The 13,886-nt window shown below is 51.5% G+C and overlaps 1 protein-coding gene across 1 annotated transcript in view; it reads left to right on the top strand.

Moving 5' to 3' along the window:
- Window positions 1-11,112, top strand: part of TAF13 (TATA-box binding protein associated factor 13) — an 11,844-nt gene extending 732 nt beyond the window's left edge. The window contains exons 2-4 of the mRNA XM_063956837.1: window positions 30-108; window positions 9,206-9,303; window positions 10,837-11,112. Of these exons, the coding sequence (XP_063812907.1) occupies window positions 30-108; window positions 9,206-9,303; window positions 10,837-11,007 (348 nt within the window). The 3' untranslated portion in view covers window positions 11,008-11,112. The remainder of the gene's footprint in view (window positions 1-29; window positions 109-9,205; window positions 9,304-10,836) is intronic.
- The last annotated feature ends 2,774 nt before the right edge of the window (window positions 11,113-13,886 follow it).

Raw genomic sequence — 13,886 nt, 5'->3', positions numbered from 1 at the left:
ATTGTAATAACGACTCTTTGTACTTCCAGTTTGAGGAGGAGAATGACGAGGCGGCGGGAGGTGCGGAAGGAGGACAGGGGCGGAGGAAGAGACTCTTCTCTAAAGAGCGTAAGTCGCTATTCCCGCGCCGGTGCAGTCGCTGGTGGAACGCGTCTCTGATTTGTCATTCGGGAGATCAATAGCCGGATCCAGTCTCTAAAACACAGAACTTTTCCTAATTGTGGTGATTTACTTTGTGCTACATATGGTGTTATATGAAGATACTGCAGCCATATACATCCAGTGTGACCCCAATCCTATCATTTCTGTTATACTTCCGTTCCTTCCGGTGAGCGGTTATACGTCTCTATGTAGGTTACACGTGGAATAGAGTCATGTCTGCGATAACAACTCGGTGTGTTAGTGCCCCCAGTTACCACAGTAGTTATCCCTGTCAGACAAGATGTGATAACCAAGTGGAAGGCTGGGGCAGCAGTCACTGCCTGTATATGCCAGTGTAGCGGAGCTTGTGGTCACTGCCTGTATATGCCGGTGTAGCGGAGCTTGTGGTCACTGCCTGTATATGCCGGTGTAGAGGAGCTTGTGGTCACTGCCTGTATATGCCGGTGTAGCGGAGCTTGTGGTCACTGCCTGTATATGCCAGTATAGCGGAGCTTGTGGTCACTGCCTGTATATGCCGGTGTAGAGGAGCTTGTGGTCACTGCCTGTGTATGCCGGTGTAGAGGAGCTTGTGGTCACTGCCTGTATATGCCGGTGTAGCGGAGCTTGTGGTCACTGCCGGTGTAGCGGAGCTTGTGGTCACTGCCTGTATATGCCGGTGTAGCGGAGCTTGTGGTCACTGCCTGTATATGCCAGTGTAGCGGAGCTTGTGGTCACTGCCTGTATATGCCAGTGTAGCGGAGCTTGTGGTCACTGCCTGTATATGCCGGTGTAGCGGAGCTTGTGGTCACTGCCTGTATATTCCGGTGTAGCGGAGCTTGTGGTCACTGCCTGTATATGCCAGTGTAGCGGAGCTTGTGGTCACTGCCTGTGTATGCCGGTGTAGAGGAGCTTGTGGTCACTGCCTGTATATGCCGGTGTAGCGGAGCTTGTGGTCACTGCCTGTATATGCCGGTGTAGCGGAGCTTGTGGTCACTGCCTGTATATGCCAGTATAGCGGAGCTTGTGGTCACTGCCTGTGTATGCCGGTGTAGAGGAGCTTGTTGTCACTGCCTGTATATGCCGGTGTAGCGGAGCTTGTGGTCACTGCCTGTATATGCCGGTGTAGCGGAGCTTGTGGTCACTGCCTGTATATGCCAGTGTAGCGGAGCTTGTGGTCACTTCCTGTATATGCCAGTGTAGCGGAGCTTGTGGTCACTGCCTGTATATGCCAGTGTAGCGGAGCTTGCGGTCACTGCCTGTATATGCCGGTGTAGCGGAGCTTGTGGTCACTGCCTGTATATGCCAGTATAGCGGAGCTTGTGGTCACTGCCTGTGTATGCCGGTGTAGAGGAGCTTGTGGTCACTGCCTGTATATGCCGGTGTAGCGGAGCTTGTGGTCACTGCCTGTATATGCCAGTGTAGCGTAGCTTATGGTCACTGCCTGTATATGCCAGTATAGCGGAGCTTGTGGTCACTGCCTGTGTATGCCGGTGTAGAGGAGCTTGTGGTCACTGCCTGTATATGCCGGTGTAGCGGAGCTTGTGGTCACTGCCTGTATATGCCGGTGTAGCGGAGCTTGTGGTCACTGCCTGTATATGCCAGTGTAGCTGAGCTTGTGGTCACTGCCTGTATATGCCAGTGTAGCTGAGCTTGTGGTCACTGCCTGTATATGCCAGTGTAGCGGAGCTTGTGGTCACTGCCTGTATATTCCGGTGTAGCGGAGCTTGTGGTCACTGCCTGTATATGCCGGTGTAGCGGAGCTTGTGGTCACTGCCTGTATATGCCGGTGTAGCGGAGCTTGCGGTCACTGCCTGTATATGCCAGTGTAGCGGAGCTTGCGGTCACTGCCTGTATATGCCAGTGTAGCGGAGCTTGCGGTCACTGCCTGTATATGCCAGCATAGCGGAGCTTGTGGTCACTGCCTGTATATTCCAGTGTAGCGGAGCTTGTAGTCACTGCCTGTATATGCCAGTGTAGCGGAGCTTGTGGTCACTGCCTGTATATGCCAGTGTAGCGGAGCTTGTGGTCACTGCCTGTATATGCCAGTATAGCGGAGCTTGTGGTCACTGCCTGTATATGCCGGTGTAGCGGAGCTTGTGGTCGCTGCCTGTATATTCCGGTGTAGCGGAGCTTGTGGTCACTGCCTGTATATTCCGGTGTAGCGGAGCTTGTGGTCACTGCCTGTATATGCCGGTGTAGCGGAGCTTGTGGTCACTGCCTGTATATGCCGGTGTAGCGGAGCTTGCGGTCACTGCCTGTATATGCCGGTGTAGTGGAGATTGTGGTCACTGCCTGTATATGCCGGTGTAGCGGAGCTTGCGGTCACTGCCTGTATATGCCGGTGTAGCGGAGCTTGCGGTCACTGCCTGTATATGCCGGTGTAGCGGAGCTTGTGGTCACTGCCTGTATATGCCGGTGTAGAGGAGCAGGTCACTGTAATGATATGCTGGTGTAGTGGAGCTGGTCACTGTAATGATACGCTGGTGTAGTGTAGCTGGTCACTGTAATGATACGCTGGTGTAGAGGAGCTGGTCACTGTAATGATATGCTGGTGTAGAGGAGCTGGTCACTGTAATGATACGCTGGTGTAGTGGAGCTGGTCACTGTAATGATATGCTGGTGTAGTGGAGCTGGTCACTGTAATGATACGCTGGTGTAGTGGAGCTGGTCACTGTAATGATACGCTGGTGTAGAGCTGCTGGTCACTGTAATGATACGCTGGTGTAGAGCTGCTGGTCACTGTAATGATACGCTGGTGTAATGGATCTGGTCACTGTAATGATACGCTGGTGTAGTGGAGCTGGTCACTGTAATGATACGCTGGTGTAGTGGAGCTGGTCACTGTAATGATACCCTGGTGTAGTGGAGCTGGTCACTGTAATGATACGCTGGTGTAGTGGAGCTGGTCACTGTAATGATACGCTGGTGTAGTGGAGCTGGTCACTGTAATGATACCCTGGTGTAGAGGAGCTGGTCACTGTAATGATACGCTGGTGTAGTGGAGCTGGTCACTGTAATGATATGCTGGTGTAGTGGAGCTGGTCACTGTAATGATACGCTGGTGTAGAGGAGCTGGTCACTGTAATGATACGCTGGTGTAGCGGAGCTGGTCACTGTAATGATACGCTGGTGTAGCGGAGCTGGTCACTGTAATGATACCCTGGTGTAGAGGAGCTGGTCACTGTAATGATATGCTGGTGTAGTGGAGCTGGTCACTGTAATGATACGCTGGTGTAGTGGAGCTGGTCACTGTAATGATACGCTGGTGTAGCGGAGCTGGTCACTGTAATGATACCCTGGTGTAGAGGAGCTGGTCACTGTAATGATACGCTGGTGTAGTGGAGCTGGTCACTGTAATGATACGCTGGTGTAGTGGAGCTGGTCACTGTAATGATACCCTGGTGTAGTGTAGCTGGTCACTGTAATGATACCCTGGTGTAGAGGAGCTGGTCACTGTAATGATACGCTGGTGTAGTGGAGCTGGTCACTGTAATGATATGCTGGTGTAGTGGAGCTGGTCACTGTAATGATACGCTGGTGTAGTGGAGCTGGTCACTGTAATGATACGCTGGTGTAGTGTAGCTGGTCACTGTAATGATACCCTGGTGTAGAGGAGCTGGTCACTGTAATGATACGCTGGTGTAGTGGAGCTGGTCACTGTAATGATATGCTGGTGTAGTGGAGCTGGTCACTGTAATGATACGCTGGTGTAGAGGAGCTGGTCACTGTAATGATACGCTGGTGTAGCGGAGCTGGTCACTGTAATGATACGCTGGTGTAGCGGAGCTGGTCACTGTAATGATACCCTGGTGTAGAGGAGCTGGTCACTGTAATGATATGCTGGTGTAGTGGAGCTGGTCACTGTAATGATACGCTGGTGTAGTGGAGCTGGTCACTGTAATGATACGCTGGTGTAGCGGAGCTGGTCACTGTAATGATACCCTGGTGTAGAGGAGCTGGTCACTGTAATGATACGCTGGTGTAGTGGAGCTGGTCACTGTAATGATACGCTGGTGTAGTGGAGCTGGTCACTGTAATGATACCCTGGTGTAGTGTAGCTGGTCACTGTAATGATACCCTGGTGTAGAGGAGCTGGTCACTGTAATGATACGCTGGTGTAGTGGAGCTGGTCACTGTAATGATATGCTGGTGTAGTGGAGCTGGTCACTGTAATGATACGCTGGTGTAGTGGAGCTGGTCACTGTAATGATACGCTGGTGTAGTGGAGCTGGTCACTGTAATGATATGCTGGTGTAGAGGAGCTGGTCACTGTAATGATACGCTGGTGTAGTGGAGCTGGTCACTGTAATGATACGCTGGTGTAGTGGAGCTGGTCACTGTAATGATACCCTGGTGTAGTGTAGCTGGTCACTGTAATGATACCCTGGTGTAGAGGAGCTGGTCACTGTAATGATACGCTGGTGTAGTGGAGCTGGTCACTGTAATGATACGCTGGTGTAGTGGAGCTGGTCACTGTAATGATACGCTGGTGTAGTGGAGCTGGTCACTGTAATGATACGCTAGTGTAGTGGAGCTGGTCACTGTAATGATACGCTGGTGTAGTGGAGCTGGTCACTGTAATGATATGCTGGTGTAGTGGAGCTGGTCACTGTAATGATACGCTGGTGTAGTGGAGCTGGTCACTGTAATGATATGCTGGTGTAGAGGAGCTGGTCACTGTAATGATACGCTGGTGTAGTGGAGCTGGTCACTGTAATGATACGCTGGTGTAGTGGAGCTGGTCACTGTAATGATACGCTGGTGTAGTGGAGCTGGTCACTGTAATGATACCCTGGTGTAGTGGAGCTGGTCACTGTAATGATACCCTGGTGTAGTGGAGCTGGTCACTGTAATGATACCCTGGTGTAGAGGAGCTGGTCACTGTAATGATACGCTGGTGTAGTGGAGCTGGTCACTGTAATGATACGCTGGTGTAGTGGAGCTGGTCACTGTAATGATACCCTGGTGTAGTGTAGCTGGTCACTGTAATGATACCCTGGTGTAGAGGAGCTGGTCACTGTAATGATACGCTGGTGTAGTGGAGCTGGTCACTGTAATGATACGCTGGTGTAGTGGAGCTGGTCACTGTAATGATACGCTGGTGTAGTGGAGCTGGTCACTGTAATGATACGCTGGTGTAGTGGAGCTGGTCACTGTAATGATATGCTGGTGTAGTGGAGCTGGTCACTGTAATGATACGCTGGTGTAGTGGAGCTGGTCACTGTAATGATATGCTGGTGTAGAGGAGCTGGTCACTGTAATGATACGCTGGTGTAGTGGAGCTGGTCACTGTAATGATATGCTGGTGTAGTGGAGCTGGTCACTGTAATGATACGCTGGTGTAGTGGAGCTGGTCACTGTAATGATACCCTGGTGTAGTGTAGCTGGTCACTGTAATGATATGCTGGTGTAGTGGAGCTGGTCACTGTAATGATACCCTGGTGTAGTGTAGCTGGTCACTGTAATGATATGCTGGTGTAGTGGAGCTGGTCACTGTAATGATATGCTGGTTTAGTGGAGCTGGTCACTGTAATGATACGCTGGTGTAGTGGAGCTGGTCACTGTAATGATACCCTGGTGTAGTGTAGCTGGTCACTGTAATGATATGCTGGTGTAGTGGAGCTGGTCACTGTAATGATACCCTGGTGTAGTGTAGCTGGTCACTGTAATGATACCCTGGTGTAGAGGAGCTGGTCACTGTAATGATACGCTGGTGTAGTGGAGCTGGTCACTGTAATGATACGCTGGTGTAGTGGAGCTGGTCACTGTAATGATACGCTGGTGTAGTGGAGCTGGTCACTGTAATGATACGCTGGTGTAGTGGAGCTGGTCACTGTAATGATATGCTGGTGTAGTGGAGCTGGTCACTGTAATGATACGCTGGTGTAGTGGAGCTGGTCACTGTAATGATATGCTGGTGTAGAGGAGCTGGTCACTGTAATGATACGCTGGTGTAGTGGAGCTGGTCACTGTAATGATATGCTGGTGTAGTGGAGCTGGTCACTGTAATGATACGCTGGTGTAGAGGAGCTGGTCACTGTAATGATACGCTGGTGTAGTGGAGCTGGTCACTGTAATGATACGCTGGTGTAGTGGAGCTGGTCACTGTAATGATACGCTGGTGTAGTGGAGCTGGTCACTGTAATGATACGCTGGTGTAGTGGAGCTGGTCACTGTAATGATACGCTGGTGTAGAGGAGCTGGTCACTGTAATGATATGCTGGTGTAGTGGAGCTGGTCACTGTAATGATACGCTGGTGTAGTGGAGCTGGTCACTGTAATGATACGCTGGTGTAGTGGAGCTGGTCACTGTAATGATACGCTGGTGTAGAGCTGCTGGTCACTGTAATGATACGCTGGTGTAGAGCTGCTGGTCACTGTAATGATACGCTGGTGTAATGGATCTGGTCACTGTAATGATACGCTGGTGTAGAGGAGCTGGTCACTGTAATGATACGCTGGTGTAGCGGAGCTGGTCACTGTAATGATACGCTGGTGTAGCGGAGCTGGTCACTGTAATGATACCCTGGTGTAGAGGAGCTGGTCACTGTAATGATACGCTGGTGTAGTGGAGCTGGTCACTGTAATGATACGCTGGTGTAGTGGAGCTGGTCACTGTAATGATACGCTGGTGTAGCGGAGCTGGTCACTGTAATGATACCCTGGTGTAGAGGAGCTGGTCACTGTAATGATACGCTGGTGTAGTGGAGCTGGTCACTGTAATGATACGCTGGTGTAGTGGAGCTGGTCACTGTAATGATACCCTGGTGTAGTGTAGCTGGTCACTGTAATGATACCCTGGTGTAGAGGAGCTGGTCACTGTAATGATACGCTGGTGTAGTGGAGCTGGTCACTGTAATGATATGCTGGTGTAGTGGAGCTGGTCACTGTAATGATACGCTGGTGTAGAGGAGCTGGTCACTGTAATGATACGCTGGTGTAGCGGAGCTGGTCACTGTAATGATACGCTGGTGTAGCGGAGCTGGTCACTGTAATGATACCCTGGTGTAGAGGAGCTGGTCACTGTAATGATATGCTGGTGTAGTGGAGCTGGTCACTGTAATGATACGCTGGTGTAGTGGAGCTGGTCACTGTAATGATACGCTGGTGTAGCGGAGCTGGTCACTGTAATGATACCCTGGTGTAGAGGAGCTGGTCACTGTAATGATACGCTGGTGTAGTGGAGCTGGTCACTGTAATGATACGCTGGTGTAGTGGAGCTGGTCACTGTAATGATACCCTGGTGTAGTGTAGCTGGTCACTGTAATGATACCCTGGTGTAGAGGAGCTGGTCACTGTAATGATACGCTGGTGTAGTGGAGCTGGTCACTGTAATGATATGCTGGTGTAGTGGAGCTGGTCACTGTAATGATACGCTGGTGTAGTGGAGCTGGTCACTGTAATGATACGCTGGTGTAGTGGAGCTGGTCACTGTAATGATATGCTGGTGTAGAGGAGCTGGTCACTGTAATGATACGCTGGTGTAGTGGAGCTGGTCACTGTAATGATACGCTGGTGTAGTGGAGCTTGTCACTGTAATGATACGCTGGTGTAGTGGAGCTGGTCACTGTAATGATACGCTGGTGTAGTGGAGCTGGTCACTGTAATGATACGCTGGTGTAGTGGAGCTGGTCACTGTAATGATACCCTGGTGTAGTGTAGCTGGTCACTGTAATGATACGCTGGTGTAGTGGAGCTGGTCACTGTAATGATACGCTGGTGTAGTGGAGCTGGTCACTGTAATGATATGCTGGTGTAGTGGAGCTGGTCACTGTAATGATATGCTGGTTTAGTGGAGCTGGTCACTAATGATATGCTGGTGTAGAGGAGCTGGTCACTGTAATGATACGCTGGTGTAGTGGAGCTGGTCACTGTAATGATACGCTGGTGTAGTGGAGCTGGTCACTGTAATGATACGCTGGTGTAGTGGAGCTGGTCACTGTAATGATACGCTGGTGTAGTGGAGCTGGTCACTGTAATGATACGCTGGTGTAGTGGAGCTGGTCACTGTAATGATACGCTGGTGTAGTGGAGCTGGTCACTGTAATGATACGCTGGTGTAGTGGAGCTGGTCACTGTAATGATATGCTGGTGTAGTGGAGCTGGTCACTGTAATGATATGCTGGTGTAGAGGAGCTGGTCACTGTAATGATATGCTGGTGTAGTGGAGCTGGTCACTGTAATGATACGCTGGTGTAGTGGAGCTGGTCACTGTAATGATATGCTGGTGTAGTGTAGCTGGTCACTGTAATGATACGCTGGTGTAGCGGAGCTGGTCACTGTAATGATATGCTGGTGTAGTGGAGCTGGTCACTGTAATGATACGCTGGTGTAGTGGAGCTGGTCACTGTAATGATACGCTGGTGTAGTGGAGCTGGTCACTGTAATGATACGCTGGTGTAGTGGAGCTGGTCACTGTAATGATACGCTGGTGTAGTGGAGCTGGTCACTGTAATGATACGCTGGTGTAGTGGAGCTGGTCACTGTAATGATATGCTGGTGTAGTGGAGCTGGTCACTGTAATGATATGCTGGTGTAGTGGAGCTGGTCACTAATGATATGCTGGTGTAGTGGAGCTGGTCACTGTAATGATATGCTGGTGTAGTGGAGCTGGTCACTGTAATGATACGCTGGTGTAGTGGAGCTGGTCACTGTAATGATACGCTGGTGTAGTGGAGCTGGTCACTGTAATGATACGCTGGTGTAGTGGAGCTGGTCACTGTAATGATACGCTGGTGTAGTGGAGCTGGTCACTGTAATGATACGCTGGTGTAGTGGAGCTGGTCACTAATGATATGCTGGTGTAGAGGAGCTGGTCACTGTAATGATACGCTGGTGTAGTGGAGCTGGTCACTGTAATGATACGCTGGTGTAGTGGAGCTGGTCACTGTAATGATACGCTGGTGTAGAGGAGCTGGTCACTGTAATGATACGCTGGTGTAGTGGAGCTGGTCACTGTAATGATACGCTGGTGTAGTGGAGCTGGTCACTGTAATGATACGCTGGTGTAGTGGAGCTGGTCACTGTAATGATACGCCAGTGTGACGTGTGTTCTGTCCTGCAGTGCGCTGTATGATGTACGGTTTCGGGGATGACCAGAACCCATATACGGAGTCTGTGGATATTCTGGAAGACCTGGTGATAGAGTTCATCACAGAAATGGTGAGTACACGCTGCCCTGTGAGTGTGCGATGTAGAAATGGTGAGTACACGCTGCCCTGTGAGTGTGCGATGTAGAAATGGTGAGTACACGCTGCGCTGTGAGTGTGCGATGTAGAAATGGTGAGTACACGCTGCCCTGTGAGTGTGCGATGTAGAAATGGTGAGTACACGCTGCCCTGTGAGTGTGCGATGATGCAATGGTGAGTACACGCTGCCCTGTGAGTGTGCGATGATGCAATGGTGAGTACACGCTGCCCTGTGAGTGTGCGATGTAGCAATGGTGAGTACACGCTGCTCTGTGAGTGTGCGATGTAGCAATGGTGAGTACACGCTGCCCTGTGAGTGTTCGATGTAGCAATGGTGAGTACACGCTGCCCTGTGAGTGTTCGATGTAGCAATGGTGAGTACACGCTGCCCTGTGAGTGTGCGATGTAGCAATGGTGAGTACACGCTGCCCTGTGAGTGTGCGATGTAGAAATGGTGAGTACACGCTGCTCTGTGAGTGTGCGATGTATGCGCTCATCACATCATTTGGCAGATGCTTCTTGTTTGGTACAGAGAGACGCTTCTGCGGCTGAAAAAGCGTTGCCTCTGGGCCTGATGAGATGTCGGCAGTATACTCCTCGCTGCATGTGCGGTCTCGTGTTACTAGACTCCTCCTGATCTGGAGACGCAGCATCGGATCTTCTGTGTGAACATTGCCCATCTGTTCAGTGAATTCCAGCTGCAGGGGGGGGGCAGTAAATCTGTGTTGGAAGATAGACACCGGCCCCGGTAATCCCACAAAATGGAGGCAACACACCATTGTTTTTCCGAGACAATTCCCGTTGCCACACGACTCTGCGCTGTGGACTAATGTGTTGTGTTTTTAGGACCTTGCCAGTAAAAAATAAATATTGCAGAACAGTTATAAATGTAACCGAACAGCAAATCCACAGCGGTGAGCGAGTTCTCGTAATGAGTAGAGACCATGGAGTATATATCCGAAGCGCAGGCCTTATTAACCCATGGCCGGGCCCGTAGGCTTTAAGGTATTTTGGCACTATAGTCTTCCCAACGTTTGGGAGCAGAGCTAATGGCAACATTTACAATTTTGGTATTCTCACGGACACCGAAACCCAGGTGAAATAGTCTGCCGACCTCTTTTCTGACATCGCAATCATTCTTCTTCTTAGCGCTAGTGCGCTATTGGTCTGCGCACCCCCCTCCTCCCCCTAATCGTCTCAAGACATATCTTAGCTGACTATGAATGTGCCCCGCTACAGCTCACAGAGCAAAGTGCCTTTAACCAGTGGAGTCCTCGGGCGCAGGTAACGCTTCAGCAATTGACAGGATGCTGCACGGGTTTCACCTTTAAAATTGAAAGCGTCACTATTGTTATGTGCAAAACCCGGTGCATTCTGCGCGTCGTATTAGTGCTGCTTTACGTTTAGGGTTCATACCCATGAGAAGCGTCTCTGTAAATCTACCCCCTAGTGTGGCATGTACAGTATACTTAGCATGTAATCCTAACACTTTCTGCTCTCTCTCTAGACCCACAAGGCTATGTCTATTGGGCGACAAGGCCGAGTCCAGGTGGAGGACATCGTGTTCCTGATACGGAAGGATCCACGCAAGTTTGCCAGAGTTAAAGACTTGCTCACCATGAATGAAGAGCTAAAGCGAGCCAGAAAGGCGTTTGATGAAGCAAATTACGGTTCTTGAGCGACGCGGCGGCCCACCGGAGCCTGTGCTGGGGGGTAGCGGTTGTGTGACCTCTCCATCAGCAATCCGTCTGTAAGGGGAAATAAAGACACGTTTTATATTGAATTGTCCATGTGCCGGATGTTTTTGGATGTAACTCTTTGCAGGCTGAAGCAGAATACCAAATCATTGCCGGATCAGGGGAGAACTGTAGTTCTTATACACCATGATGGGCAACCTCATTCATTTCCAGGGCCTCATGTTGCTCTAAACCTCAAAAAGGCTCCATATTACCCGTCACACACTCCTTATTCCCAGTCACTGGGAGTACCAGCAACTGGCAGAGCTGCCCTAGTAATATCCCTATTGTACACTTTATTATTGGCTGCCTGATACAGCCTGTGGCCGGAGAGGCTCCAGCCCACGTGGAAAATGGCCGCCGCGGCACTGAAGGGGTTAACCCCTAGTGCCCGGCGCCATTTTACAGACAATGGGCGCTTGGCGCCAGGTTTAAACTACTGTGGGCGCTAGGCGCCGTGTTTATAAATGTCTTTTAAAAAAATGTATTTCCTATGTGTGCCGTGGTCCTGGACCTCTCCGGAGACCACGGCAGTGAGGGCAGCCCCCGGCGCGCTGAGCAGAGTGTGCGCGTCGGGGGAGAAGGGGACTGCTGCAGCCAGGAGATCAGCTCCCGCTGCAGCCATCGGGTGTGCGCCGCCGGAGTCCGGGAGCTCCGCTCCCGGCAGCGGTGAGCACAGCCCCCCCGGCGCACTGAGCTGTGTGTGCGCCGGGGGGGGGGGAGAAGGGAGAGCCGCTGCGGCTGGGAGCTCGGCTCCCGGTGCAGCGCGCTCTGGGCTTGCCTGAGCTGGGGGACGGGAGCTCTGCCCCCGGCGCCTCAGCACACTGGGGGCGGCCAGCCGCGGCAGCCGGGAGGAATGTCCCGGGCTGCCAGGCGGCAGGGAGGGAGCGCCGCAGCCCGGCTCCCAGCCGGACGCTGCGGCGAGGCCACAGATCCAGCGCCGCATACAGGGGACCGGGCTAGCCGGCTCCCTGGTGGCGGGGGGATGACTAGGTTGGTGAGTGCTGGGGTCCGGGAGCTACGCTCCCGGCACCTCAGCGCTGAAACAAGCCAGAACCACAGCGGCCGGGACAAGTGTCCCGGGCCGCCGGGCTTCGGATCAGGGGGGTGCGCCGCTACGTGCGGCGAGGCCACAAAGTGAGTGCCCCACTGGGGGGACAGGGAGCGCCAGCTCCCTAGACCCCAGAGGCAGGCAGGCTGGAGGATGGGGGAAGCCAGCCTCATACCTCCAGCGCAGAGAGGGAGAGCCCTAGCAGCCAGGCTGCAGGGCTAGGGAAGCCCAGCGCTGAGCACTGGGCACAGTAGTTAAAAACAAGACATTGTTTAAACGTAATAACATACAGTGTTTTGCAAGGCACTGCAGTGCCTGGGTATGTAGAGCCTGTGCAGAGCACAGGCTCAGTGTATATTTACAGGGGAATGTACAGTGTGTTTTAAATGTGATGTATTTAAAGGTAAAATGCACTTACTTGGTTGTGTGTCCCAGGAGGGGGGAATCCATGGCTGTGCAGGCTGATGGATTCTCCCAGACCTTTTCCCCAAAAACGGAATACTTTCCCTTCCAGCCTCAGACTTGAAAGGGGCATTGGGAGAAAGAAGAAGCTCAGCTTTGAAACAAGCTGAGTGGTTTTCTGGAGCTCCATGGAAATTGTATTGTACCATCTTTATTCTGCTGAAACATCTGATTGTATGCTGTTGCCCCTAGCAATAGGGAGGAGCCTTTTTAAAGGTTATATTTGAGCAAATAAACATCATTGCCTCAAGAAGATTGCTTCATCTTGTGACCTACAGGGTTATGCCAACCATAGCCCCGTTCTCCAGCTGTCCAGGGAAGCACCTAACGTCTCCAAGTTCCGCCTTCCGCCAGCTACCGGTAGAGGCCTAGCAAGTGGCTAGTGGGGATTCGTCACTACCACACAGGTGTGGTAAGGCAGTGTGTCGGCACATACAGAGCAGAACCGTGGTTCCAAACGCCACGGCAGGTTAGGAGTTTGGTGGTGGCAGCAAAAACCTGCCCACAACGCAGTGGGTGGAGTCAGTAACAGGCGGTTACTGACGGTAAGCGGGAATCCCCTATGTGGTCAGGCCTCTTGTGACTTGACCTTCCATTCTGTGCGCAGCCAACGGGACGCGAAAGCGGCGAGTGCTTTCGTACGGGACCGTCCTGTCACACAGCCTCTGAGAGGACGGAGGGGGGCGACATGGTGCAGAGTACACTGCACACCCTCATCTGATTGCAGGGTCTGCCTGACCTCCCTGCTTTGTCCAGACACATCGGGTAAAGGCTTGTCTCATCACCGGCCATCACAGTTACAGCAAGGTATGGCTCCTTTTCTGCTCCAGGGTCATCGGTTTAGATGTGATTGCCGTTGACTTCAGTCCTAGTAAGTCATTTCCACATGGGAGATGCTGTCCTATGTCCCACACAGGGCATTGTGAGTCAGATGTTATTCCGGGCGTGTGGTGGGCGGTGGAACAAGTGTTTTCCACATGGGGCTGGGTTATAGGACGTTATTGCTGTATATGGTAGAGAACAAATCGGCGTCCTGCGTTGTGTGGAGACACGTGGCTTTATAATACTTCGGGTCACCAGAAACCACACGTTCTGTTCCTTGCTGTTGGTGGCTGCAGAATAAGGCACAATGTTCTGTCATTTATTATGTTGTGTTTTTTGTTTTTTTTAATAAAATTCAACTGTTTGACACCTGGAAGATTTTGCTCTTATTTCACCTGAAACGTGAGTAAAACAAGTGAGTGGTTGAAATGAATGAGGCGCCGGGCAGGTGTCGCCTTGTGGTTCCATACACACTTTATCTGATAT

Source organism: Pseudophryne corroboree, chromosome 2 (assembly GCF_028390025.1).
Source record: "Pseudophryne corroboree isolate aPseCor3 chromosome 2, aPseCor3.hap2, whole genome shotgun sequence".
Taxonomy (NCBI): Eukaryota; Metazoa; Chordata; class Amphibia; order Anura; family Myobatrachidae; genus Pseudophryne; species Pseudophryne corroboree.
Note: the sequence above shows the minus strand (reverse complement) of the source record. Positions and strands in the feature narration are given on the sequence as shown.